At 41.1% G+C, this 21488-nt stretch overlaps 1 protein-coding gene across 1 annotated transcript in view; it reads left to right on the forward strand.

The window, feature by feature from the left end:
• The first annotated feature begins 10674 nt into the window (after positions 1-10674).
• LOC115784161 (tumor necrosis factor receptor superfamily member 16-like) overlaps positions 10675-21488 on the forward strand; it is a 32060-nt gene continuing 21246 nt past the window's right edge. Inside the window, exons 1-3 of the mRNA XM_030735276.1 lie at positions 10675-11006; positions 13795-13957; positions 20623-20985. Of these exons, the coding sequence (XP_030591136.1) occupies positions 10968-11006; positions 13795-13957; positions 20623-20985 (565 nt within the window). The 5' untranslated portion in view covers positions 10675-10967. The remainder of the gene's footprint in view (positions 11007-13794; positions 13958-20622; positions 20986-21488) is intronic.

The raw sequence follows: 21488 nt of genomic DNA on the forward strand, positions 1-21488 counted from the left end.
AATGTTTAGAGCCCTGAAGTATGATAAATGGACATATATATTACAAAGACTGGTGTATGAGTACATGCAGTAAAACGCGTGTGCGCGCACACACGCACGCACGAGTTTATTTTGTCTCTGCACTGAGGAATTCCAGCACATTAGCAGCCAGCCATGTATGCCGTTTGAACGAGCACACGGGGCCTTTGATCACCGCCAGTGGAACAGAAAGCATGATGGGGCTACACACAAGATGACTACACACCTAACAAACGCATGCGCAGAAACACAAATGCCTCTGCGAGCCTTGCATGCAGTTGTTGAATGAAATAACTCTGAAATGCAAACAAAATGCACACCCGAATCCACGTGCACAAAAAATGATTAAGTAATTAAAACTTTCATTACTCAGTATTATTCATAGTATTGAGCTGTTCTGGAAGATCACATTCAGGATGGAAAGGATGCTTGGAGGAAGGTAGAAGAAGAGGATCAGGTTATGTATCATTGCTTTTCAGTATCTTCCACCCAGCTAATCACATTAGTCTCCTTTTGGTGCCCTGCTGTCAATACACATCCTTGGGTTGTTCTCAGTCAACAAATCACCCCACACACACACACACACACACACACACACACATTTTTTTTAAATCTATTCTCCACTTTGCTCCTAGCACTTAAATTTCTCTTGACCTCTTCTGTCTCCTTTCATTTGACGTCTTCTTTCTTCCAGATGCCTAAGAAATCATAAGAACATCAGTGGCCTTTATGATCCCAGGTTGCACATAAAGACACACAAAAAAAGGCATCATCCTCCTGCATTCATAGACATCAAACTCCTGTTATCCCACGATGAAGACAAAACTTGTGCAGACTGCACAGCAAGAAATACACCTGAGGGGAGATTATGCAGATGCTGTGTTGCTTTCACTTGTGCAAACAGAATGAATATAATTGCAATTCTCGAATTTGAATAAATTTGAATCTTAATTTCTGATCGATTCGGAGGAAACAGCGGGTTTACTTACGGCGGTGCTCGATGCAATCTCGAGATGGAGAGAAGGTTTAAAGATGACATCAATATTCCATCACCATCACCTTGAGTGAAGCAGCTCATCCATTTGGAGGATAATGGTGGTTAGCTGAAGTGTCACCATGAAGAGGATGGAGAAACGCAGAGAAGAACTACTTCTCTTTTTACAGTGGATCAGAGAACAATCTTGGCAAAGAGCCATTCAAAAGTGTTTAAGAAAACTTGTCTTTCGTGTCATTTTCAACACTGACAAAATGATAAAGGCTGTATCTCATAAACAATAAAATATGACAATTAAATTTTAAGTACCCATGTGGGGTGATAAAAGGAAAGAAAAAAACATAAAAAGTTAATAAGAAGAAAAAAACAAGCTCAGCAGATGAGTATAATAAAATAAATGTGCCAGCATCACCCTTCTCACTAAATTCATCTCAGTGTTCCTTTTCTCTTCTTCAAGTTCTAGAGTGGTTAAAGTCCTAAAGGCTGCTTGACATTACACTGAATTATTATTATTGGTGGAGAGGGCTTAATGTGCAACCTAGTTTCCTGAAAGGTTTTAAAGCCTCTCTTTGTTTTAAGACAGTAAAGATATTAAATGTTAAAATTGAAAAATGTTATTGTGGTTTGAAATATATGAGCTTATTTTGAATATTTATGCCACATATCTAAAAATCCGGGAATCAATCTCACTACATTTAGGTTAATTAGTGATGTCACTGGACATGAAAAGAGCTTCACAGAAAGGTTTTTTTTCCCAGCAGTAAAGAAGGGTATAGGCACAAAGTTCAACATCTATCCATCCTTCCATCTGTTTTCTTTTGCTTATCCAATTCAGGGTCACAGTTGGGCCTGAGCTTATCCCCGTTGTCATGGGGTGAAAGGTGGAGTACAGCCTGGATAGCTCACCAGTCTGTCACAGGGCTAACACAGAGACACACACAACCATTCACACTAACAGCCAATTCAGAATCACCAGTTTAACCTACCATTCACACTTTTGGACTGTGGGAGGAAGCCGAAGTATATGGAGAGAACACATGCAGACACAGGGAGAACATGACATCTTCACATAGAAAGGCCCCAACCTGGGATTTGAACCCAGGTCCTTCTGTGAGGCAACAGTGCTAACCACTGCACCACCATGTCGCCAGTGCCGCTGAGACAAAAAGATTAAAACCTAAACATGAGATGAAATAACTTGTTAAGCTGGACATCTTTTGCAGGGATGTGCCAGTTTTCCAAGCGGCTCTGTGATCCTGCACCTCTCATCGTCTGGATCCTGTTACATTGGGGGGTCATCTGTACTTAGAGGTCATGTGTTTTACAGCTTGCTGCTTTCATGCTACTGCCTCCCCACACAGTGACAGCAGGGGATCTGCAGGTGAATTTGAATGTGAATACATCCGACCACCAGCCACGTGAAGGCAAAGGGTGCAGGAAGGGCACTTTTTTTTGTAATGAAAGTCCAGGAATGCTGCCCTTTCTCAATAACGCTATTCTCTGTACACTATGTCTGTGTGTTTTATCACGTATGAAATGACTGGTGTTTGGTGGCTTTGGGTCACTGTAAACACAGTGAACCATCTCAGGAGCAATATGACACTCACTCAGATGTTTTACTATACCTCTGCTGCATCCTCTAGCTGCCTGGAAAGCCATCCACTCTGTCACAAAAATAGGGGTTTTCTGGCAAGATATGGTCATCCTGCACATGTGTATCAGGCTCATAGGCACCACTGGGGCCCTCATTCTGGGAACTGCTGAAAAAAGCAGCATCCACCCCCCCCCAAAAAAAAAATTGAATCAGCTGATCCTTACTCAGGACTGTGATGGCTTTCTTTTCTTGAACTGTGAGGTTGGATGGAGGGTAGCTGAAACTTTCCTCCTGATTTGCTCTGATTCAGGTTGTGCTGGTTTTTTGTTGCAGTTTCTGTGGATGTGATGAGATCCACTGGTGGGCAGCTGTTGTGGGGATACATTGATCCATTTAGCTAGCACATTCTCTTCTGGTTGGTGAGCCACGCCTTCTTTGATACCTTGGCCAATGTGATTATGCACATGAACAATAGTGGGTCACAAACACCTCCAGGGGACAAACCCCACTGGGGTTTAAATATGTGGGTCTCTCCACTTCTTGGTTTTAGAACTGAAGAAGCCTTTCGGACGAGAGGTGAAACGTCTTCAAGAAACTTAAAGAAGTCCAGTCGCCCTTTTTTTCAAGCTCCAGAGACTATTTAGTAGAACAGTATGCGTAACCACACGATGTCCTTCTGCTTTTTTCATGATGAAAGTACCTGTTTGTGTTTGAGTTTAGTTTTTTTTGTACAAGCAACAGTGGTGTTGCTCACTTCAGAACACCAGCTTATCACATGCAGTAAAAGGATTAACCTCTGGAGACCTGGCATGCAGTTGTATTATATATTTTGTAATCTGTTCCACATTAGTATTAGGGTTTGAAAAAAAAACTCTTATAAAACAATTCTTGAGAAAACACATAAACATAGATAAATACTGTTTCCCATAAAAGCGGATTTATAATAAGGTCGACCAGCTCCGCAGTTTTATTGTATCAAGCTGGAAAAAATAGAAGATCTTAAACATATCGTGGACGAGAAAGACTTTCATGCTTTTTATTAGCAATGTACGACAAAGAACAACAAACACTTACACTGTAATGCTACAACAGAAGAAGACATAACCCGACCTTCCCCACACACATTCCCAATGCTGCATTAGGGGATCTGACAATTTCTGCAGCCTTCTGTATGCTACAATCTGACATTTACACTCACCACATGGCGTGATTGGACAGCAGTGTGGGGGTGAGGAAAAAAGCCAGGCTTTGACCTTCTCTTTTTACCTTTCTAACTTGTTATGTGGCTGTTTCTATACTCGGAACTCTGCCACAGTACGAATTCTTTCTACGAGTAATCATCTGAAAACATGCTTTTAGAGATGTTTTCCCATTATTTAAAATAATATAATGTCTCTATCACGGTGAGCTTTCCGTGGGACTGCTTTTCAGTGTCACTTTCATCCGCTAGCCACCAAAACTACTCCGTCATGATTAAGACAAAGGCTTGTTTCCTGGCATTCCCCAGTTCAGACCCTGAGCAAACCCTTGTTTGTTTAGTTTCCCTGCAAAAGTCACGTTCATTCTACTGAGCCCCACAGTTTGATTAATCACCTGTCGCTAAGGTGATGGAGATGTTCTTAGTTTTGCAGGTATTTCATCACGTCGACCTGGCTGTAGATCAGACGTTAAGTTCATCCTGACGGGTGAACCGCTGAGTCAATGTCTGCATCCAACTTTATGCCAGTCCATTTGTGCTAACTCTTGCATGGTTATTTAGTCAGAAGCACAATTACATTCATATGCATTAGTCATTATGAGAACAGAAGATTAGCTCAGAGTAGCAGCTGATACTTGTTCAGTGTTTTGTAATGTGTTTTCATGTAATTTAGCAGTTAATCATCAACAAGTTAATCAGGAGCTAGTCTGTTAATGAGCCTTTACATCCTGGTTTCCTTCTTATGTGTTTCTTGGAAACTGCTCGGGAATTTGTGTAAATCATTGTAAACATGTTTGCTGCTAAATAAAGTTCAGCTTTTCTTGCATCTCCCTAAAACTTGGCATCCCGCGTGAGTTGTTGGCTGCAGGTCATCTCGCCTGCTCCATCGCTGTGGAATGTACGTGGACGTATGCGGCTGAAAACACGGCTTTGAACATCCGAGCACAACAGATGAGCAGGAAACTGCGAGACGAAAAGTCTTGAATTTTGACTCTCTGCTTTGATTTCGTGCAAAGCTGGTGTGTTTCCAATAAATTGCCCTTGAGATCAGAAAGAAAAATCCGCCTTTGTAAAAATGCATTGTAAACATGAGTCATTGAAGCACATTACCCAGGGGTACAGTTTCTTTCACAAACACACTTTCAGATAAGAAGACAGTAACAGGAGGAAGGAGGGGTTCATCTTGTTCAGTGGATAAAAATGCAGTTGAAGTCATTAATCACACACTCACTGTAATTAGAAGAGGAGCAAATTTATGCTTTTGTAAAGCACTTAGCGCTGCTTAGAGGAAAATAACTATTAAAAACCTCAATCTTGTGTCTTAAAATGCATAAAACAGCCTGAAAATGAGTTCAGGATCTGTACTCTTATTTTTAAAAACATATACATTCATATACACCCTGTCTGTCAGTTCTAAGGTTTTACACATCAGGACATAATGACATGTTTTAAATCTTAAAATGAGGGAAATACGACCTGAGATGAATGACAACCCATGATACATTACACCGTGTTAGTATTTAATATAAAAATAAGCCAGACGCATCCCATGATTCTTCCTGTACAACCACCTTTAGCAGCAATGTTTTGAAGTACTTGTTTTCTGTATGACGTTACTAGTCTCTCACATTGTTGTGAAGAAATTTTAGTCTCGCTCTTCTGTGCAGCATTACTTCAGTCATATTTTTATGTACAGCTCTCTTAAGGTCCTGCCACAGCATTTCACTCAGGTTGAAGTCTGGACTTTGACTGGGCCGTTGCACCACTTTGATTTGTTTCTTTTTCAGCTGTTCTGTTGTTGATTTGCCCTGTTGGATGACTCAAATTTGGCCGAGCTTTGGCAGTCAGACTGATGGCCTCACATTTGATTCCAGAATAACGGCATACAGAGGAATTCAGGGTTGACTCAATGACTGCAAGGGGTGCAGGTCCTGTGGCTGCAAAACAAGCCAATTCATCACCCCTCCACCACTGTGCTTTACTTTTGGTATGAGGTGTTTGCTGATCTGCTGATATGTTGTGTTCAGTCTTTGCCAAACACAGCACATTTTTAGACCTGTTAAGCACCGGGTGATTTGAATTATCTCCTGATGTGTAAAATCTTAGAACTGACAGGGAAGAGGAACCCTTATATTCAAAAACATTTATTCCTGCTTTTAACAGACATGGGTCAAAAACAAACCACAAATTGTGAGATGAAATATTCAGTTGACATTTACAGTATCTGTTTTACATAAATATATTTGAAATATGGGGGCACTTTTGTAATAAAACCCCTCTATTTCATGAAATAATGCTGCAACATGGGCCGTTAAATGACTCTGATGGGATCGTCCGCTAAAGGATCTGTTTTTATTCTTCACTTTGAACCACTGATATTAAGTTAACCAAGGATAAAAAGCCCCCCCACCATCCATGACAGCCTAAAGACAGCCTGTCAGGAGGAAAGTGTGTGCTCTCCTACAGCTTTGGCTCAGCTCCAGCCTCCAGCATGTACTTTTTGTGGTTTTATATTTGCAAACGATTTGTGAAGGGTGAAAGCGTCTCCTCCTCTGCGTTGAATTGCATCTATAATTCTTGTTTTTAGATCTGTAACCAGTCACAGGTGATGTACTATCCCCTACTTGGCAGCCAGTTAAAAACATGTGGTGTCCACTCTCTCTCAGTACCTCAGTGACTCAGCCTCCCCCAGCAGGTTTCCCAGTGCATGCTGAGACATAACTTTATACAGTGGCCCTCTGGCTCTCACATCAGCCCCAATGTGTCACTTCAACAGCAAACAGATAAGAAATCAGTGTGGTTAAACATCATAGCAGGGTCATCCTGTCTTTAGACTCAACGGGAGAGACCTCTTGTCTTGACTAGACTTATCGTTGTCTAAACAGCACAACATCTGTATTTCATATCCACCAATATGCAAGAAACTAAATCCATTCATTCAGTTTACCTCTTTCCTTTAGATCTTAACCCATGTTTTTATCAAAGCAGTATTAACCTCAACACTTTTTTACTCCACATTTCTGCAATTAAGTATTGATCCAAGTATTGATCAATTATGTAGATCTATGGAAGTCTAAAAACCTTTGACCAGAATAAGGCCTGTACATGTGAATATCAGGCTAACAGGCAGCTGCATGAAAGACTGACTGAAGCTCAAACCACTTCATCATTTCAAACATACAAGGGGGCTTTTCTAAGAATGCATTTACCAGTAAAGGTGAGCCGCTGTGGCTATACATGTGCAAAGATGGTGACCAGAGATGGGTGATTGCACCCAGTAATATAATCATAGAGAACAATGGTGTATATTTCTGTGTTTAAGATGGTGAGTGGATGGATACCAGTCACTTTGGAGCAAAAGAAAATTGCCAAAACATTTCCTTAAAAAGAAAGTCAGTCCACATATACAAATGTTTTGGTCCCAAATGCAATTTCCCATGATAACTGTACAGTTAAACTTTTATATAACTAACCCATAACCAAAGCTAAATACATTTAAACTGTATAAAAGCCTAAAGTTATTCACAGTTCAGGGTGTGACTGCCTTCAGTGACAGTTGGGTGCTGTTTTGTCTTGTTCAGTATTCAGTTATAACAGTGCTCAGCCAACTGCGGCAGATCTTTTTTTTTTTTCACACAAAGTCAGACAAGATTAAACCTTATGAAAATAAAAAGGAGAAAATGAAGTTCATCCTGTTCAGTGGATAGAAAATACAGAGGAAGTCATTAATCATTAATCCAATTAGGAGAGGAGTTAACCTGAATAAATCATCTTGCACTTTAGTTATGTGTCCATTGCTGTTGTCTTTGCTTCACAAACACCTGACTTTAATTGCACACTCTGCACAGACTCATTGCTTAGCACTTCACAAAGCTTCGCCACAAAAATGCAAAGTTTCTTCCCAGCACAGTTTACAGGCCACGAGCAGCTCTTCACATCCAGTGTGCGTGTCAGTAATGCTGGTACTGCACCCACAGCTTAAAAAGGCAGGCTAATTGGCAAATGCACAACTGGGATGTACAGAAGCTGGTAGACTTATTTATTTATCTATTTTTTTGTAAATGACAAAATCATAGAGCATTGCAATGATATACCCTGCAGTGTTTTAATGTTACTGCTTGAAGACAAACTTCAGCGCTCTGAATGGCCACTCGGCGGGTGGGTCCAAAAGCAATCATAACAGACTCTTAAAACTGACCAACTTTAGTACAACTGAGCATTTTTCATCCTACAGAGAAAAAAATACTTTGACCCTAGAACCAATTTTCCTCTTCATTATATATTAATGTTACTATTACTCACATATTTAATTTGTATTAATGTTTAGATTTTTCATTTCACTGCTGTCAGTGACAGAACTGGTTGCACTAAAAGGTTTGGAGCCTATCCCAGCTGACATACGGCGAGAGGCAACATACACCCTGTACAGGTCGCCAGGGCCAACACGGAAAGACAGACAACATCACATTCATGCTCTCATTCATGCCTATGGGCAATTTAGAGTTTCCAATTAACCTAAGCCCAGTAAGTGCATGTCTTTGGACTGTGGGAGGAAACTGGAGTACCCGGAGAAAACCCACGCAGACACGGGGAGAACATGCAAACTCCACACAGACAGAGAGGGAGGGGCCTGGGCCAGGGTGGAATCGAACCCAGCTAAATGTGCAGCTAAATGAAGAGTCTTCTGAAGAAGAGTTGGGCTGCTGTCTCCGAGTAATGCCTTTTGTCATGCAGCACGCCGCCTTCATCAAGACTGTATTATAATTGTGACCTTGCAGGCTGACATGACATTTCCTTTTGCTGACCAGAAATATGACTGAAATGTGATATATACAAAAAAAATACATGGATCCCAGCAAAGGCCCTGTGAGCACATATATCATCAACAGCACTAACAGAGTTAGAACAGTGTAACATAGATGACAGCATCAGTGACAAGCTTGAAGTGTGCTAATTATTAACATTTATTTAAGATGAGTTGGAACCACAGGGCCCATGATAAGTACTCCTATGGTGGCTCTTCTCACACTGTAGTGATTGCATGTGGTAAATCCTGTATCAAGCAAACTCAGCACATGAATACAATGCCAAAGAAGCGGCTATTGATGGAGAACAGTGCTGTCAAAGTTGTAAGAAGGGGGGTTAGATATGGGCATTGCAGGGGTGATCTTAAAGGAGGATGTAGGAAGTGGGAAAATTGATGTGTCCCAAGATCAATACTGAAGAGCATTCGGATCTCAACAATGTAACTAAATCGCCCTGTGGCTGCTGAGCTGTTTCAGGGACATCGGCCTCTGCTTCCCCTGAGCTGATGATCATAGTGGAGGAGTTGGAAATGCTGTCGTCAGGGGCATTGCAAAAGAAAAGGTTGGGAGAGGTTTGGAGCAGATAAAGTGGTCCAATTTTGGGTAACTGCGACTGCTTCATTGCCACTTTTTCTTGGATCAATATCCATCAACACTGGCTTTCCTTAAACGTAAAGGCAAAGTACCTCAATGAGCATCAAACACAATTACAGTCCTTATATGTGCATTAGTGGTTTTGGAGTGGTCTCACCAAAATTTAGTATGAACTTGACAAAAAAAAAAAAAAAGAAGAAGGATGAAGCAGATGCTGCTTAATGGCATTAATGTGATCCAAACCTCAATAAACCTCAACGTGTTTGGCAGGTTTCCAAACAAGTGTCTCAAAATACATTATTTCAATCTGTAATTGAAGTGGTAAACTGCTAAATACTGCACCATAAAAATGAGTCATGAACAAAAGAGACTTTTAAGCCAGCATGATAAAATTCAGGACTGAGCATCAAAAACACATTTATAGTCTAAATCTCTTTCGAGGGAGTCAAATACACACTGAATTGTGCTGTAGTATCAGTATTCATCTTTCATTGTTGGGCTCAAGATCATCAAATGAGACTGAGCTGCTGCTCTGTGCTCAACTGAGTCGCCCTCTTGTGGTTCATGACAATAATGTCCCTTGGAGTCACTCATGGATTTGGATATTACATTTTGTGCAATATATTCATGAAATTTTCAAAATAAGAATAATAAAAGATGGAGCAGTAAAATTATATGACCGTTGAACATAAAATAAAAAAAAAAAAACATTCCTGCGCTGTTTTTGTGCAGTTGTTTTTGTGTTGACCTAATTTTGGACCTAATATTTTAGAGTATTATCTAGACTAGACTAGAATCTGCGGTGGTCTTGGTGTTCCTAATATGCAGTCCAGCTCAACAATGCCACAAAGTACAATCAAGCATTCGACACAACATCAACGACTCCACCAATAAAAAAAAAAAAAATTGAAGACTTAAAGATATGTGGACTGATATTTACTCCCATTCAGCTCCAAGAGCAGAAGATGCTGATAAGACGTGGCTAATACTCGGTGTTCAGTTTCATCCCAGGTCCTGGATGGGAAATAAATATATATATATTTGCATTGTATGTAGTCTTGCCTAAGATATAAAGATGCAGCTTCAACAGTTTCTGTAATATGGACGAAGATCTGAGATCAAAAGTACGTAAAAAAGTGAGAAGAAATTGCTGCCAATGGGCCAAAAGTATGTGGACATTGGTGTCCACATACTTTTGGCTACACGGCAATAAAAAGACGTGTGTAGAGGGGATTATTGCTGAATGTGCAAAACATTAATGTCAGACTTTAATAATAAAACTAAATCATTTTAAGAATTTTTCAACGAATCAGACCTCACGTGAGATTAAAACGAGAGAGAGAGAGAGAGAGAGAGAGAGAGAGAGAGAGAGAGAGAGAGAGGAGCAGGTTGCACTGCAGGAATATCGGGAGTAATAAAGTGGAGGGTGAACGTGGCCCTCTCCTCTTTTCGCCTGCCTCCTCCGCAGTGCACTTGCAGTACTCCTGACAGGACGGTCTCCCGCACCTCCTCCTCCGCTTCTTCTTCACTCTGTGTGGTGGTGCAGTAGTGTGTAAATAGTGGCGCTTCTGAGGAGGTGCACCTACACTCGCATCTGACTCCAGTCCAGAGGTCCCGGAGACACGCGCGATGGTGCGGGCTCATTGATAAAATCCGTGCTGCTGGAATTAAAATGAGCACTCCTGCTGAGCGGCTCTCCGCCTCCACATAGCGCTGCTTTCTCTGCACAACATCTCTTTATGTGACTCCGGCAGACGAATCAGGATGACTTCTACCTTATCGCTGGTCATTTCGTGCGCTTTGGTGAGTCTGTGCAGTAAGTGATTGCAGCAGTAGCTTGTTTCTTTAATGCTGTAATTCTTGAAATGGGATTTTAGTGACCTTACGGACTTTTTCATTTCACTTTTTCATTTTTTTTAATTTTAAGATTTCCTGTTCTATACTAACTGCTCCCCATAATATGCCAACTGGAGCAGAGATTGTTTGCCACTTTGGAATTCTATGTTACTGCAACAATATAAATATAATACCCCCTGCAGGGACTTTTGTGGTGACTTTTTCTTGACCACTGTGTGGCATTTATGATCCATTCTGAGACATTTCCGTGATATTTTGAAAGCAGTTTATTAAATATGTACTGTATTGCTTTTGTGATGTTTCCCTTTAAAAAAAAAAAAAAAAAAAAAAGTCCAATTAAAGGAGCAATGCCGTTTTTCTGGTTAAGCGTGACATGCGGGTGCTGCAAGTGGCAACATGTCAGCTGATTTGCTTATGACTTCGTGGACAGACTAAATTATATTCAGCTGTGCACACACACGCGCGCGCGCATATACACCCCCTTTTATGCACACTTGTGCCGCCCTTTTGGTTTTCACCCATGGGAGAAAAAAGTTCAACAGCACTGCTGGGATTGTGTTTCTGGAAAATTGATATATCATCTTCGCACTGGGTCACATCCAGACATCAGTAGCTTTGGCCCAGACTTTAATGCCATTAATGAGAAGAAATATTTTTTTTAACAAAAACTTTTTAGGGTAATTTGGCCTTGAACGAAGGCTAGATAAAGATACTGCAGCTCACGTTAAACTCATTAAATATGTATCCAGCAAGTTGGATTTATTTATTTATCATTTTGTTGAATTTATTTATTTTTGTTTTGTTTTTTTGCCTAAAATCACGAGACTCTTCTGATCATATGAGAAAGCTGATTATAGGAGATGGTGGTAATAAAGTACAGAACAGAGGTCACATCCTCCCAGCACTCTGAGTGCACAGCAGCTGGTCTAATTGGGCTGTGTGGCTCAGTCATCATGTGAACAGCCCTGGATGTGAGGGGACACTCTGTTATGACAGCTGGTTTAAAGGGTGGTGACGGTCGGATGCACTTTGGTAGAATTAAATTTAGAAATAAACTCTGAAATTGACCATGAAATTGAAGAGGGAGCAAATCAAGCATAGCACAGCTGCGCCACTGTACGTTTTTATTAGCATGTGTATGCATATTCCTGTCGCCAGTTTCACTGCATTTGTCATTAATCTGTCTTTTAGCTGAGTAAAATTCCTGCGAGACATAAAAGGAAGGGGAGAGTAGTCAGAGACATCCCCCTGAAAGATGGAATGTCGTTTATGGTTTTGGGCTCCATCCAAGGTTCATTTTTGCAGACTTAAAGTCTGATAATGTGCTCATACAACAACAGAAATTTGTGCAAAAGGTTGAGATAACAGGCTGTTAAAATCAGGAGAAATGATTAGGAAGAGAAATGCACCTTGAGAGCAAAAAGTGGAGTGACAGATAGGGGGAAACATTGAGCAAGAGAAGTGGGAATGAGAGCGAGAGAGCTGCTGGCTGCTCAGTACATCTGTTTCTGAATGAAAGCAGGGGCAGTGGGTGGGGTGGGGTGGGGGGTGACAGAAAGAAAGACAGAAAAAAGACCGAATTGATGTCTCAGCAAATGTGAATTAAGTGGAAATGAGCTTTTGCTCATTACATAATAAAAGCCACAGGACATGAAAGTGATTCAGTATAACGATTTTCTTTGTTCTCAAACGTCTGGGTATGAATTCTTTTCATTTTGCACTGTTGTACACACACCAGTGGAACAAGCCTCAGTTCTTTTGCCAGTAAAGCTGCACGGAATTTATATCAGAGAGGACAGAGGGAATGCAAAACAGAGAAGGTGATAACTGGAGTGGATGGGGCATTATCAGACAGGATATTGGTGACAAATAATTTGTGCATGCATGAACCCCATTGTAGAGGCAAGATATGTGTCAGAAAGAAAAAAACATACAAAAGCATTTAGCACGACGATCACATGACTAACTGTGGCACTTACATATGCAAAGCAGGACATGGATACAAAAAACACTCGACTTTAGAAAGAACTTCATCCCCTCAGCTGTGGATTCAGTAAGAGTTAACTTTTTTCCCCCTGTGAGACAAAAATCACAATGTGGGAACTGTTTAAAACCTAAATCCCCACATTGTAAACTTGGATTTAGTACAACGTCTTACATCTTCAAACTTAAAAAAAAAAAAGTGCTATCATGAAAACATGCGTGTGATGTGGGGAGGGTGGTGAGAGGAAATGCACTTTTTCAATTTTAAAAAGTCCTCACAAGTGTAGAAGTACAAGCGTGTGTGTGTGTGTGTGTGTGTGTGAGAGTGTAGGCCGTGTACCAGCGGAGATCGGAAGCAGAGACTGACATTCACAGCAACTTTCACCTTTAGACAATAATTAGGACGGGCATGCGTATAATGTCGCGCATCCATGATTTTATGCTTAGTGTCTCGGCTGGAGCGTGTCATAAGTTTACTATTAGAGCTGATGTGCCTTTAGGGGAGCTATTAGAGCATTTGAGACGACTGCCTTGTCTAAAGTGTGTCTAATGTAGGCGGAGACAACATGATTTATGATGAATCCTGATAGCGGTTAGAGTTACGGAACAGGTTGGACACCTGGCAGTAATTTCCATCAATTTGTTTTGCCCTGCGTGTCACGGCGGTCCTGCGCAGCGCGTTTGCATCCGTGTGAAAGTTTGCTCTCTCTGCGTTGCTTTGATTTACTGCGCCGCTGTCCCGGTGTGCCAGGTGGCAGCAGTGCTGGCGTCCAAGACGGAGCGGGCTGTGCTTCTCCCCTGCGCTTCTGGCAGGTACACCAGGAATGGAGAATGCTGCAATGAGTGTCCACCTGGAGAGGGAGTGGTGAAGAAATGTGGCCTCACTCAGACCGTCTGCGCTCAGTGTTTGGACAGTGAGTACTTTATTACTGTTGTTTGTTGTGCATGCAATTTTTAAGAAGTTTGACGTTTTCTGTCAGTATTATAATCAAAATTACAAAGCAAGCTATTATGATGTTGGGTAATAAATCATTATGGGGAGTGTGGAGAGTGTGGATCCAAATCCACTAATTAACAGTTTGTTAACATTTACAGCTTTTCAACTTGATTAAATACTGTGAAAACTCTCTATTAATGCCTTGCTATTATTTATAGCTGCAAAACACTCAAGAGCCAAGGGAATTTTTCACATTTCCACAAGCCAAAAGCAAACGCCTAACTGTAAAAATAGATTTCCACAAGAAAAACAAGTTTTTTTTTTTTACAGATCAAGTGTTAAAAAATTAAGCATTTTAATAAAAGATAATACTTTTAAAAACATATTGTGACCTTTACAGAAGTTTGTGCTGCCATTCCTGTTTGTGGCACTGAAAACAAAGCTCAGCACCAACATGTCTCTCCACAACCAAAATACAACCACAAACCACACAAAGAGTTTTCAAACAAGTGCAGAGTGGTTTTAATAAAGTGGGTCAAACATGTTTTTTATTACAGTGATTTAGGAACCAACTCTTGAATTTTTACATTATGAAACACCAACATGCAAAAACTTGACTCTGCTGCTTGTAAGCCAAATGTAAGCAGATTAAAATAAATCCGGAAACAAATCGAAAGATATATATATATACACACACATATGTAAACTGATGCACCAGCTGCAAAAACTGCATCTGATTAATACACACTTTCAACAATGACATAATCTTTATTTATACATGCCATTCATTTTTGGGGGGTCCAAACTCTAAACAAAGATTTTCAAAGCCAAAAACACTGCTGTTGCTCAATTTGTATAAATTGTATCAAGTGACCCAAAAATGAATGTAGGAATTCATCAGTTGGATGCTTGTAAGTGGGTCCAAATGTGTTCATTTAAAGGTTCGTCTGAGGCTGTGAACCATTAGGGACTCGGGCTACGCTTTCCCAGAGCTGGGAAAGGTTCCAACATCACAACAACACAAAGAAGAAAATAAATTTAGCATTTTGTCCGAGCAGTTCTCTTTGCCCTTTAAGTTATTGTTCTGCAGCATGCAAAAACAAAGGACTTTCACTGCATAGTTCAGCAAAAGCTGCAAAATTGTTCAACACTGACTGGTGGCACGAATCCATCATGGCAACATGTGCTGAAAAACATCCTTCCGTAAACAAGAAATGCTGAGTAAAAGTCTTTTAACATCAAAATCTTCCCATGTGCTCAACAGAACCCCAAAAATATCAACTGGATGCCATTATGAGGGAAGTGAACACATTCTGGAGGAATGATTGTGGACTGGCAGGAATCCTTTTTCTCCACAGAGAATTGAAGTCTTGGTCTTGTGAAGTTGTTTGCACAACAAATGCAAATCTCTGAGTTATGTTATTAAGCCTCTCAAGCCTGGCTAATTTCACCCCTTTGAAGTTTTTTTTTTTTGCCCTGAGTAGCTGAAGAGCTGTAGAGTCACTTCTCTATATGTAGAGCACAACAGTGCCACAGGGCAGGTTAAAAAAAAAAAAAAAAAAGCACGAGATACAATGACTCAATTTCACATAAACCCACCCTGTCAAAGCAATCCAGTGCAAAAACGAAGAGGTATGAATTTGACAAATATGACAAAAAATAAAAGAAAAAAAAGAAATTCTTCAGAGTTTGCAGCAGTGCTGCAGAAAATCCAGATTAGGAATGCATATTATAAATATTAATTCACATTAAATGGTGTCTGGAGTCTGTGGAGAAACACTTTGCTATTTCACGGGCATCTGGACTTTATCACTGCTTTGACGTCACGAGAACTTCATCTTGCATACTATATTCCTTTTCATATTGCTGCTGCATACAGCGGCAGACGATGCTCCACTTTCCTATAATGTGGGCTGCCTCTCTGGACTGAATAGAAGTTTTGTCATTTTCTCCCTCATCCCCTATTCCTCTACGCTAGCAAATCTCACCAATTCTTGTCGTGTCTCCCTTCATCTCCTGTTCTCACTTTTCTCAGCCAGCACCCCCCCACCCCCGTTGCTATGACTCATCGTCTGTATTAGCGGATAAAATGGTATTAGAGAGCCAGGCACCAAAGGGCACGATCTGCTCATTTATCATGCATACTGTTACATCAGTGCATCTTTACCCATTTGATCCAGCTAATTAAACCATATTGAAAAGACTATTGTGCTTCTAACAGTGTACAATTATCTTGCTTTGCAGTACAGGAACAGTATTCACCACTGATAAACACTCAACAATTAAGCTCAAATGCCCAGGAGATTAAATTCAATTTCCGGTGCAAATGCATTTTTTTACTTTTCAGTATTGTTTTTGTTTCAGCAGATAAAATATTAATGCACCTGAAGCCCACAGGAGCACACTGTCTAAAAAAAAAAAAGGCTTAGTGACGTTTATATACAAGTAAAGGTTAGAGGCTAAAACGGTGGCCTTACTCAAAAAACGAATGCTATAAATACATTTTCTAAAGTGCAGAAATGAATAATTGAAGAGTAAAATCCAACACATCCATTTCCTGTTTCATGGTAAATATGGGCAAATCTGTATTCACCTCGACCTCCCTTAATATCCCACTTCCTGTGAGAGTAACACCCCCCCCATCTCCACCCGTCCACCCACCAATGGCCTCCCCAGTCCCAGCTCAGGACGAGTGCCAGCATCAGCAGCAATAAAATATTTATCAGTCTCCTTCACTTTCACTGCTGTCATGGGAGATAAGACAACCAGACTTGCCTCACTTAGTGAACCATTGAGAGAAGCATGAACGCAGTATGCAGGGCAAAACCTCAAGAGTCAATGTCAGCGAGTCCTGCTGGCCAACTGGACTGAGGCTCACTTGGAATTAAAGGAGGGAGGAAAGTAGTATCACAGAATGTCTTGGGATCGCTGAAGCAGAACATCAAGTTGCTGCCAACTTTAGTTCATGAGGGATTAAGAAAGGGGAAATGGAGATTTTCTCCTGGCAGGTCTTCACTGGCTGTACTGGAGGAAGCTTGTTATTCGTAAAGTTATTAGTATAGGATGCGAGGGTAAACGTTGATTGTTAAATCACATCTTGGTTTCCCCAAGAATAACTTTGGTTCTTATCCTAAAACACCTGTTTCAAATCTGGAGGGAGGCTAAGTGGTCCAATGAAGCACGGCGATAATTTGTGTTTAAAAAGACAAATAAAGCCGTCATGCAACTTTACAAATGTTGATAATTTATCCCCAGTCAGCAAAGGGTCAGCGGTTTGAGTGGGAAGAAAATGGTGTCTGAGCTGAAACACGGCCCCTGATTTTCTGTGAAGGGTAAGAGGAGCACAGCGTTGCTAAAAAGCTTACACCTGAAGTGCTGATTGTGAACATCATCAGTCAGCTTCAAGGCCATTCAGAGTTACATTATTTATGACACTAATGGGACCAAAACACATCAGTGTTGGGGGGGGTCCTTATGGGCTGAAGTGGCACAATTTAGGTGCATCATGTCCCCATTCACAGCCACATCTCCCTTTAACAACAACCACCTTTATAGCCAAACATGATGACACTAAAGCTGTGCTGATCAGAGATCAGCTGGGGACAATTAGAAAGAAGGTCATATTTTATTAAAGAATGCACTCCTCACCTAATTCTTGATGGCCTCTCTTTTTTCTTCTTTCCACTTGAAAGCGCTGACGCAAAAACCACAGACACACACTGACTCACACGTGCGCACACACACACACACACACACACACACACACACACACACACACACAAACACACACACACACACACACACACACACACACACACACCTCTTCTGACAGTTCCTGCTGAGCACCCGCTGCATATGGTCACATTTAGGCATGTTTACACACAAGAACTGCAAAGGGACTCATGCATGCGAGTTAAAATTAGCGAGGAAGCCTGCGCACAGTGGGATAATTGAAATGAATGAGGAGGAGAGGTTTACCGGTTGAGCCTGACTGCAACCAAAACAAAGGTTTCAACCTCACAAATTCAAATAATTATTGACCTTGGAGGTCTGGTGTTTGTCTGGCTCTGGATTGTTCAGCCGGTGTCACTCTCCTCTATCACTTCTGCCTCCAGACAGTAATAAGAGCACGGGGTGATGACAGACTCAGAGAAAAAACACAGGATTTGATGGTGTCTCTCTAAGAAGGAAACTGGCCTTCTTGCCTCATTTCCCGTGACCTTTTCTCCTTCTAGTTGTACATCAGCTCTTCCTCAACACTATGCTATGTTTTTTGGTTTGGCGGACCACCCTCAAAGACTGCTTATTGTTATACTGCGTCAAACAGTCTCAAGAACCATTCAAGTGAATTGAGCGGCTGCTTGCGCAGAGCTTGTTGATCCATCTACCTGTGTCTATATCATTACTTCCATCTGCCCCACTCAGTCTGCTTGTATAATGTGACAGGTCTCATAGTCGGCCTCTTAGCAGTGCTGCTGTTTACAAGGTGTTTAGAGCTTCAATTGGTGTCAGTGTTTACTTGCCAGAGCCGCTTACAACGCAAAAGCAAGCACTGGGACATTGCTGTGGGGTTTTTCACACTGACAATATGTTGTTGCTCAACACGACACCCGCTAAGCAATTCTTGTGAAAAACACACACTCTGAAGCATATGGATATGCAGATAAGAGTTCTGCGAGTCCCACACATCCACACGGACATGTGGCTTTATTTATAGTTCCGCCGGTCCCAATGATTTACTTCACTTTAAGACAAACGGCGCTAAGCCACTGAGGAGATTTTGAACGGTGTAAACTTGCTACATGCTTCATTTTGTGAAATCAATAGTAAAACAGGCAGACTCTGGTGTTAATTAAACAGTTTGTCGCAAAATCTCACGTTGTGAAACGTTTATTCTAAACAGCTGTACTTTGCCACCCATTGAATGGTGTGTGTGTGTATGTGTGTGTATGCAAGGATTAAAAAGTCTTTGTGTTGTTTTTGCAGCTCTTGCACGGTGACCGCTCTCATGTTATGCACAGAAAAACTAAAATGGCATTTGAAGAACAGCGACGCTGCTTCTGTAATGAATCTGAGCGCGACCCCCCCCCGCCTCACCCCACACTCCCGTCAGCCTTTCTACTATACTCGCATCTCATTCAACCGCTAAAGCACACTCATAGGGCACGCAAACACTCTGGCTTTCATATTGTATGCATAATTCAGCAGGCATCCAATTATATCTGAAAATAAGTCTATATGAAAATGCAATATTAATAGATTAGTTTCTGTCCTGAGGAACTCTCAGTGTAAGAATAAGCTAATTTGAGGTCATCACTTCCTAAGTCATGAACTCTTCCAAATCCTCCCGACTCCAAATATTATTGAAGAACAAATCGGAAGAGACTGAAGTAATTGAGAGGCAGCCAGTAATAAGTCACCACAGCTTTTACCTCATTCATCTCAACACTGCTCATCATAACTATCTTTTTTGCTCATTTTGCACTCAACTCACAACAACATATTATTCAGTGAAATGTGACTCATAATCAAAGTTTTTTTTTTAGATTACATTCATTTATCCCAGCAACATCAAACCCTGTGAGGACTTAGCAAACATGTGACACAAACCAGAACCAACACTTGTTTTATAGGGATGCCGCTGCCAGTTAGTCCACCCATTTGGCCCTGACTCTTACATGAGCTCAGTGTTACTTTAGGCAGACCAAAGAGTGAAGTTTAGCTAATAACAGCCTGTGTTAAACCCAAAGGTAAACTATGAACAGTGCACTGTTGTTATGAAATCTGCTTCCTATGAAGTTGTTGCCTTGTGAGAAGAAGTTTGTGCATTGCTGTATTATCAGCATTTGTGATGATGATTAATAATTCATTTGACTTTAGTCACAGAAATCCTAATTAAAGGTTGGGGTTATCACTGGGTTCTCCTCAGTTGGTAAGAACTCAGTGCGCTTTTTATAGTCAATCACTGAGTACTTTGAATATAGCAGTTTTCAGCAGAGTGCAGTGGAATTCTCTGAAAACTGGAGTTCTATATTCCTTATCCATATCTTTCATTCCGCTGAAGTCAAGGGATAGTGACTATGAACTCTATGAGCACAGCCCTACATGATGATATATTTTATTAACGGCAATTCAAAATTCTACTTTTTAAATCAGTTCATATTATGACTAAACAATTGGAAAAAAAAATTGCCCAAGATCAGTTAACCAAAAGCATCTTAATTTACTTAAGTCAGTGATCGTGACTTTTAAAGACAGGCCTTCAGTGGAAGGATGTAGATGCACCTGCATTTCACTCCCCGTGTATGACTAAGATTAAAGCAGTTTACTCAGCGCAGCACAAACACTCTGGGATCGATATCGTAATGAGCGCAGCAGGGTTTTGACTCACTCCCCAACAAGAGCACCTTTCTTGTCCCGAAGCACAAATCACTAAAGAGCCCAGTGGATCAATGTGTCCTTCCTTTTAATGAATGTGCAGTAAACATGATTAATGTCATTATACTCACAGTTTTTTTCCCTGTTTATCTCCTCACATTTCCTTCTCTCTTCATCTTCTAATCTCTCTTACTTTTTGCCTCATCTTCTATTTCCTCCTCACTTTTCTGTCTTGTCCCCTTTGACCTGTCCTCCAATGTGTAGGTGAGACCTTCTCAGAGAACTACAGCCATACAGAGCAGTGCAAGCCATGCACTCAGTGTACCGGCTTGATGCGGATGGAGACGCCATGCACTGACTCCAACGATGCCAAATGCATCTGTGGCTATAACTACTTCTTGAGTTCTGTAACTGGCAGTTGTGAGCCGTGTACGGTGTGCCCTGTCGGACAGGGCGTGTACTCCCATTGTGATCACAATCATGACACGGTGTGTGAGGAATGTGTCGATGACACCTTCTCTGACCAGGAAAGCTCCCTCGAACCCTGCCTGCCCTGCACCATCTGTGAGGAGGAAACTGAAACACAGCAGGCTGCTTGCACGGCGATCAGTGATACTGTCTGCTACAGTAAGTCTGCCACATTTTCAAGCTGCTTTCATAGAGTTGAGTTGAAAAAAACCCAGAAAGGATATGTTGTCACTTTTCAGGTTTTATTTATTATTTGGGGTGGCTGTAGCTCAGTAGGTAGAGCAGGTCACCTACTGATCGGAAGGTCAGCGGTTCAAATCCTGGCTACTCCAGGCTACATGCCAATGTATCCTTGGGCAAGATACTTAACCCCAAGTTGCTCTCAGACCGTTCTGTCGGAGTATGAATGCGTGTGAATGTTAGTTAATTAAAAAGCACTTAGCTTCGTAAAAATGGAAGTGCTTGTATGAATGGGAGTGCATGGGTGAATGCACAGGTTGTATAAGCGCTTTGAGTGCTCATACTGAGTAGAAAAGCGCTATATAAGAACTAGTCCATTTACCATTTCAGTTTATTATATAAACAAACCAAGAGATAGTCATATTATTACTACCCACCGGAGAACTTAACGTAAGAACAAAAACTGAGCTGGTTTCTATCAG

Source organism: Archocentrus centrarchus, chromosome 8, assembly GCF_007364275.1.
Source record: "Archocentrus centrarchus isolate MPI-CPG fArcCen1 chromosome 8, fArcCen1, whole genome shotgun sequence".
Taxonomy (NCBI): domain Eukaryota; kingdom Metazoa; phylum Chordata; class Actinopteri; order Cichliformes; family Cichlidae; genus Archocentrus; species Archocentrus centrarchus.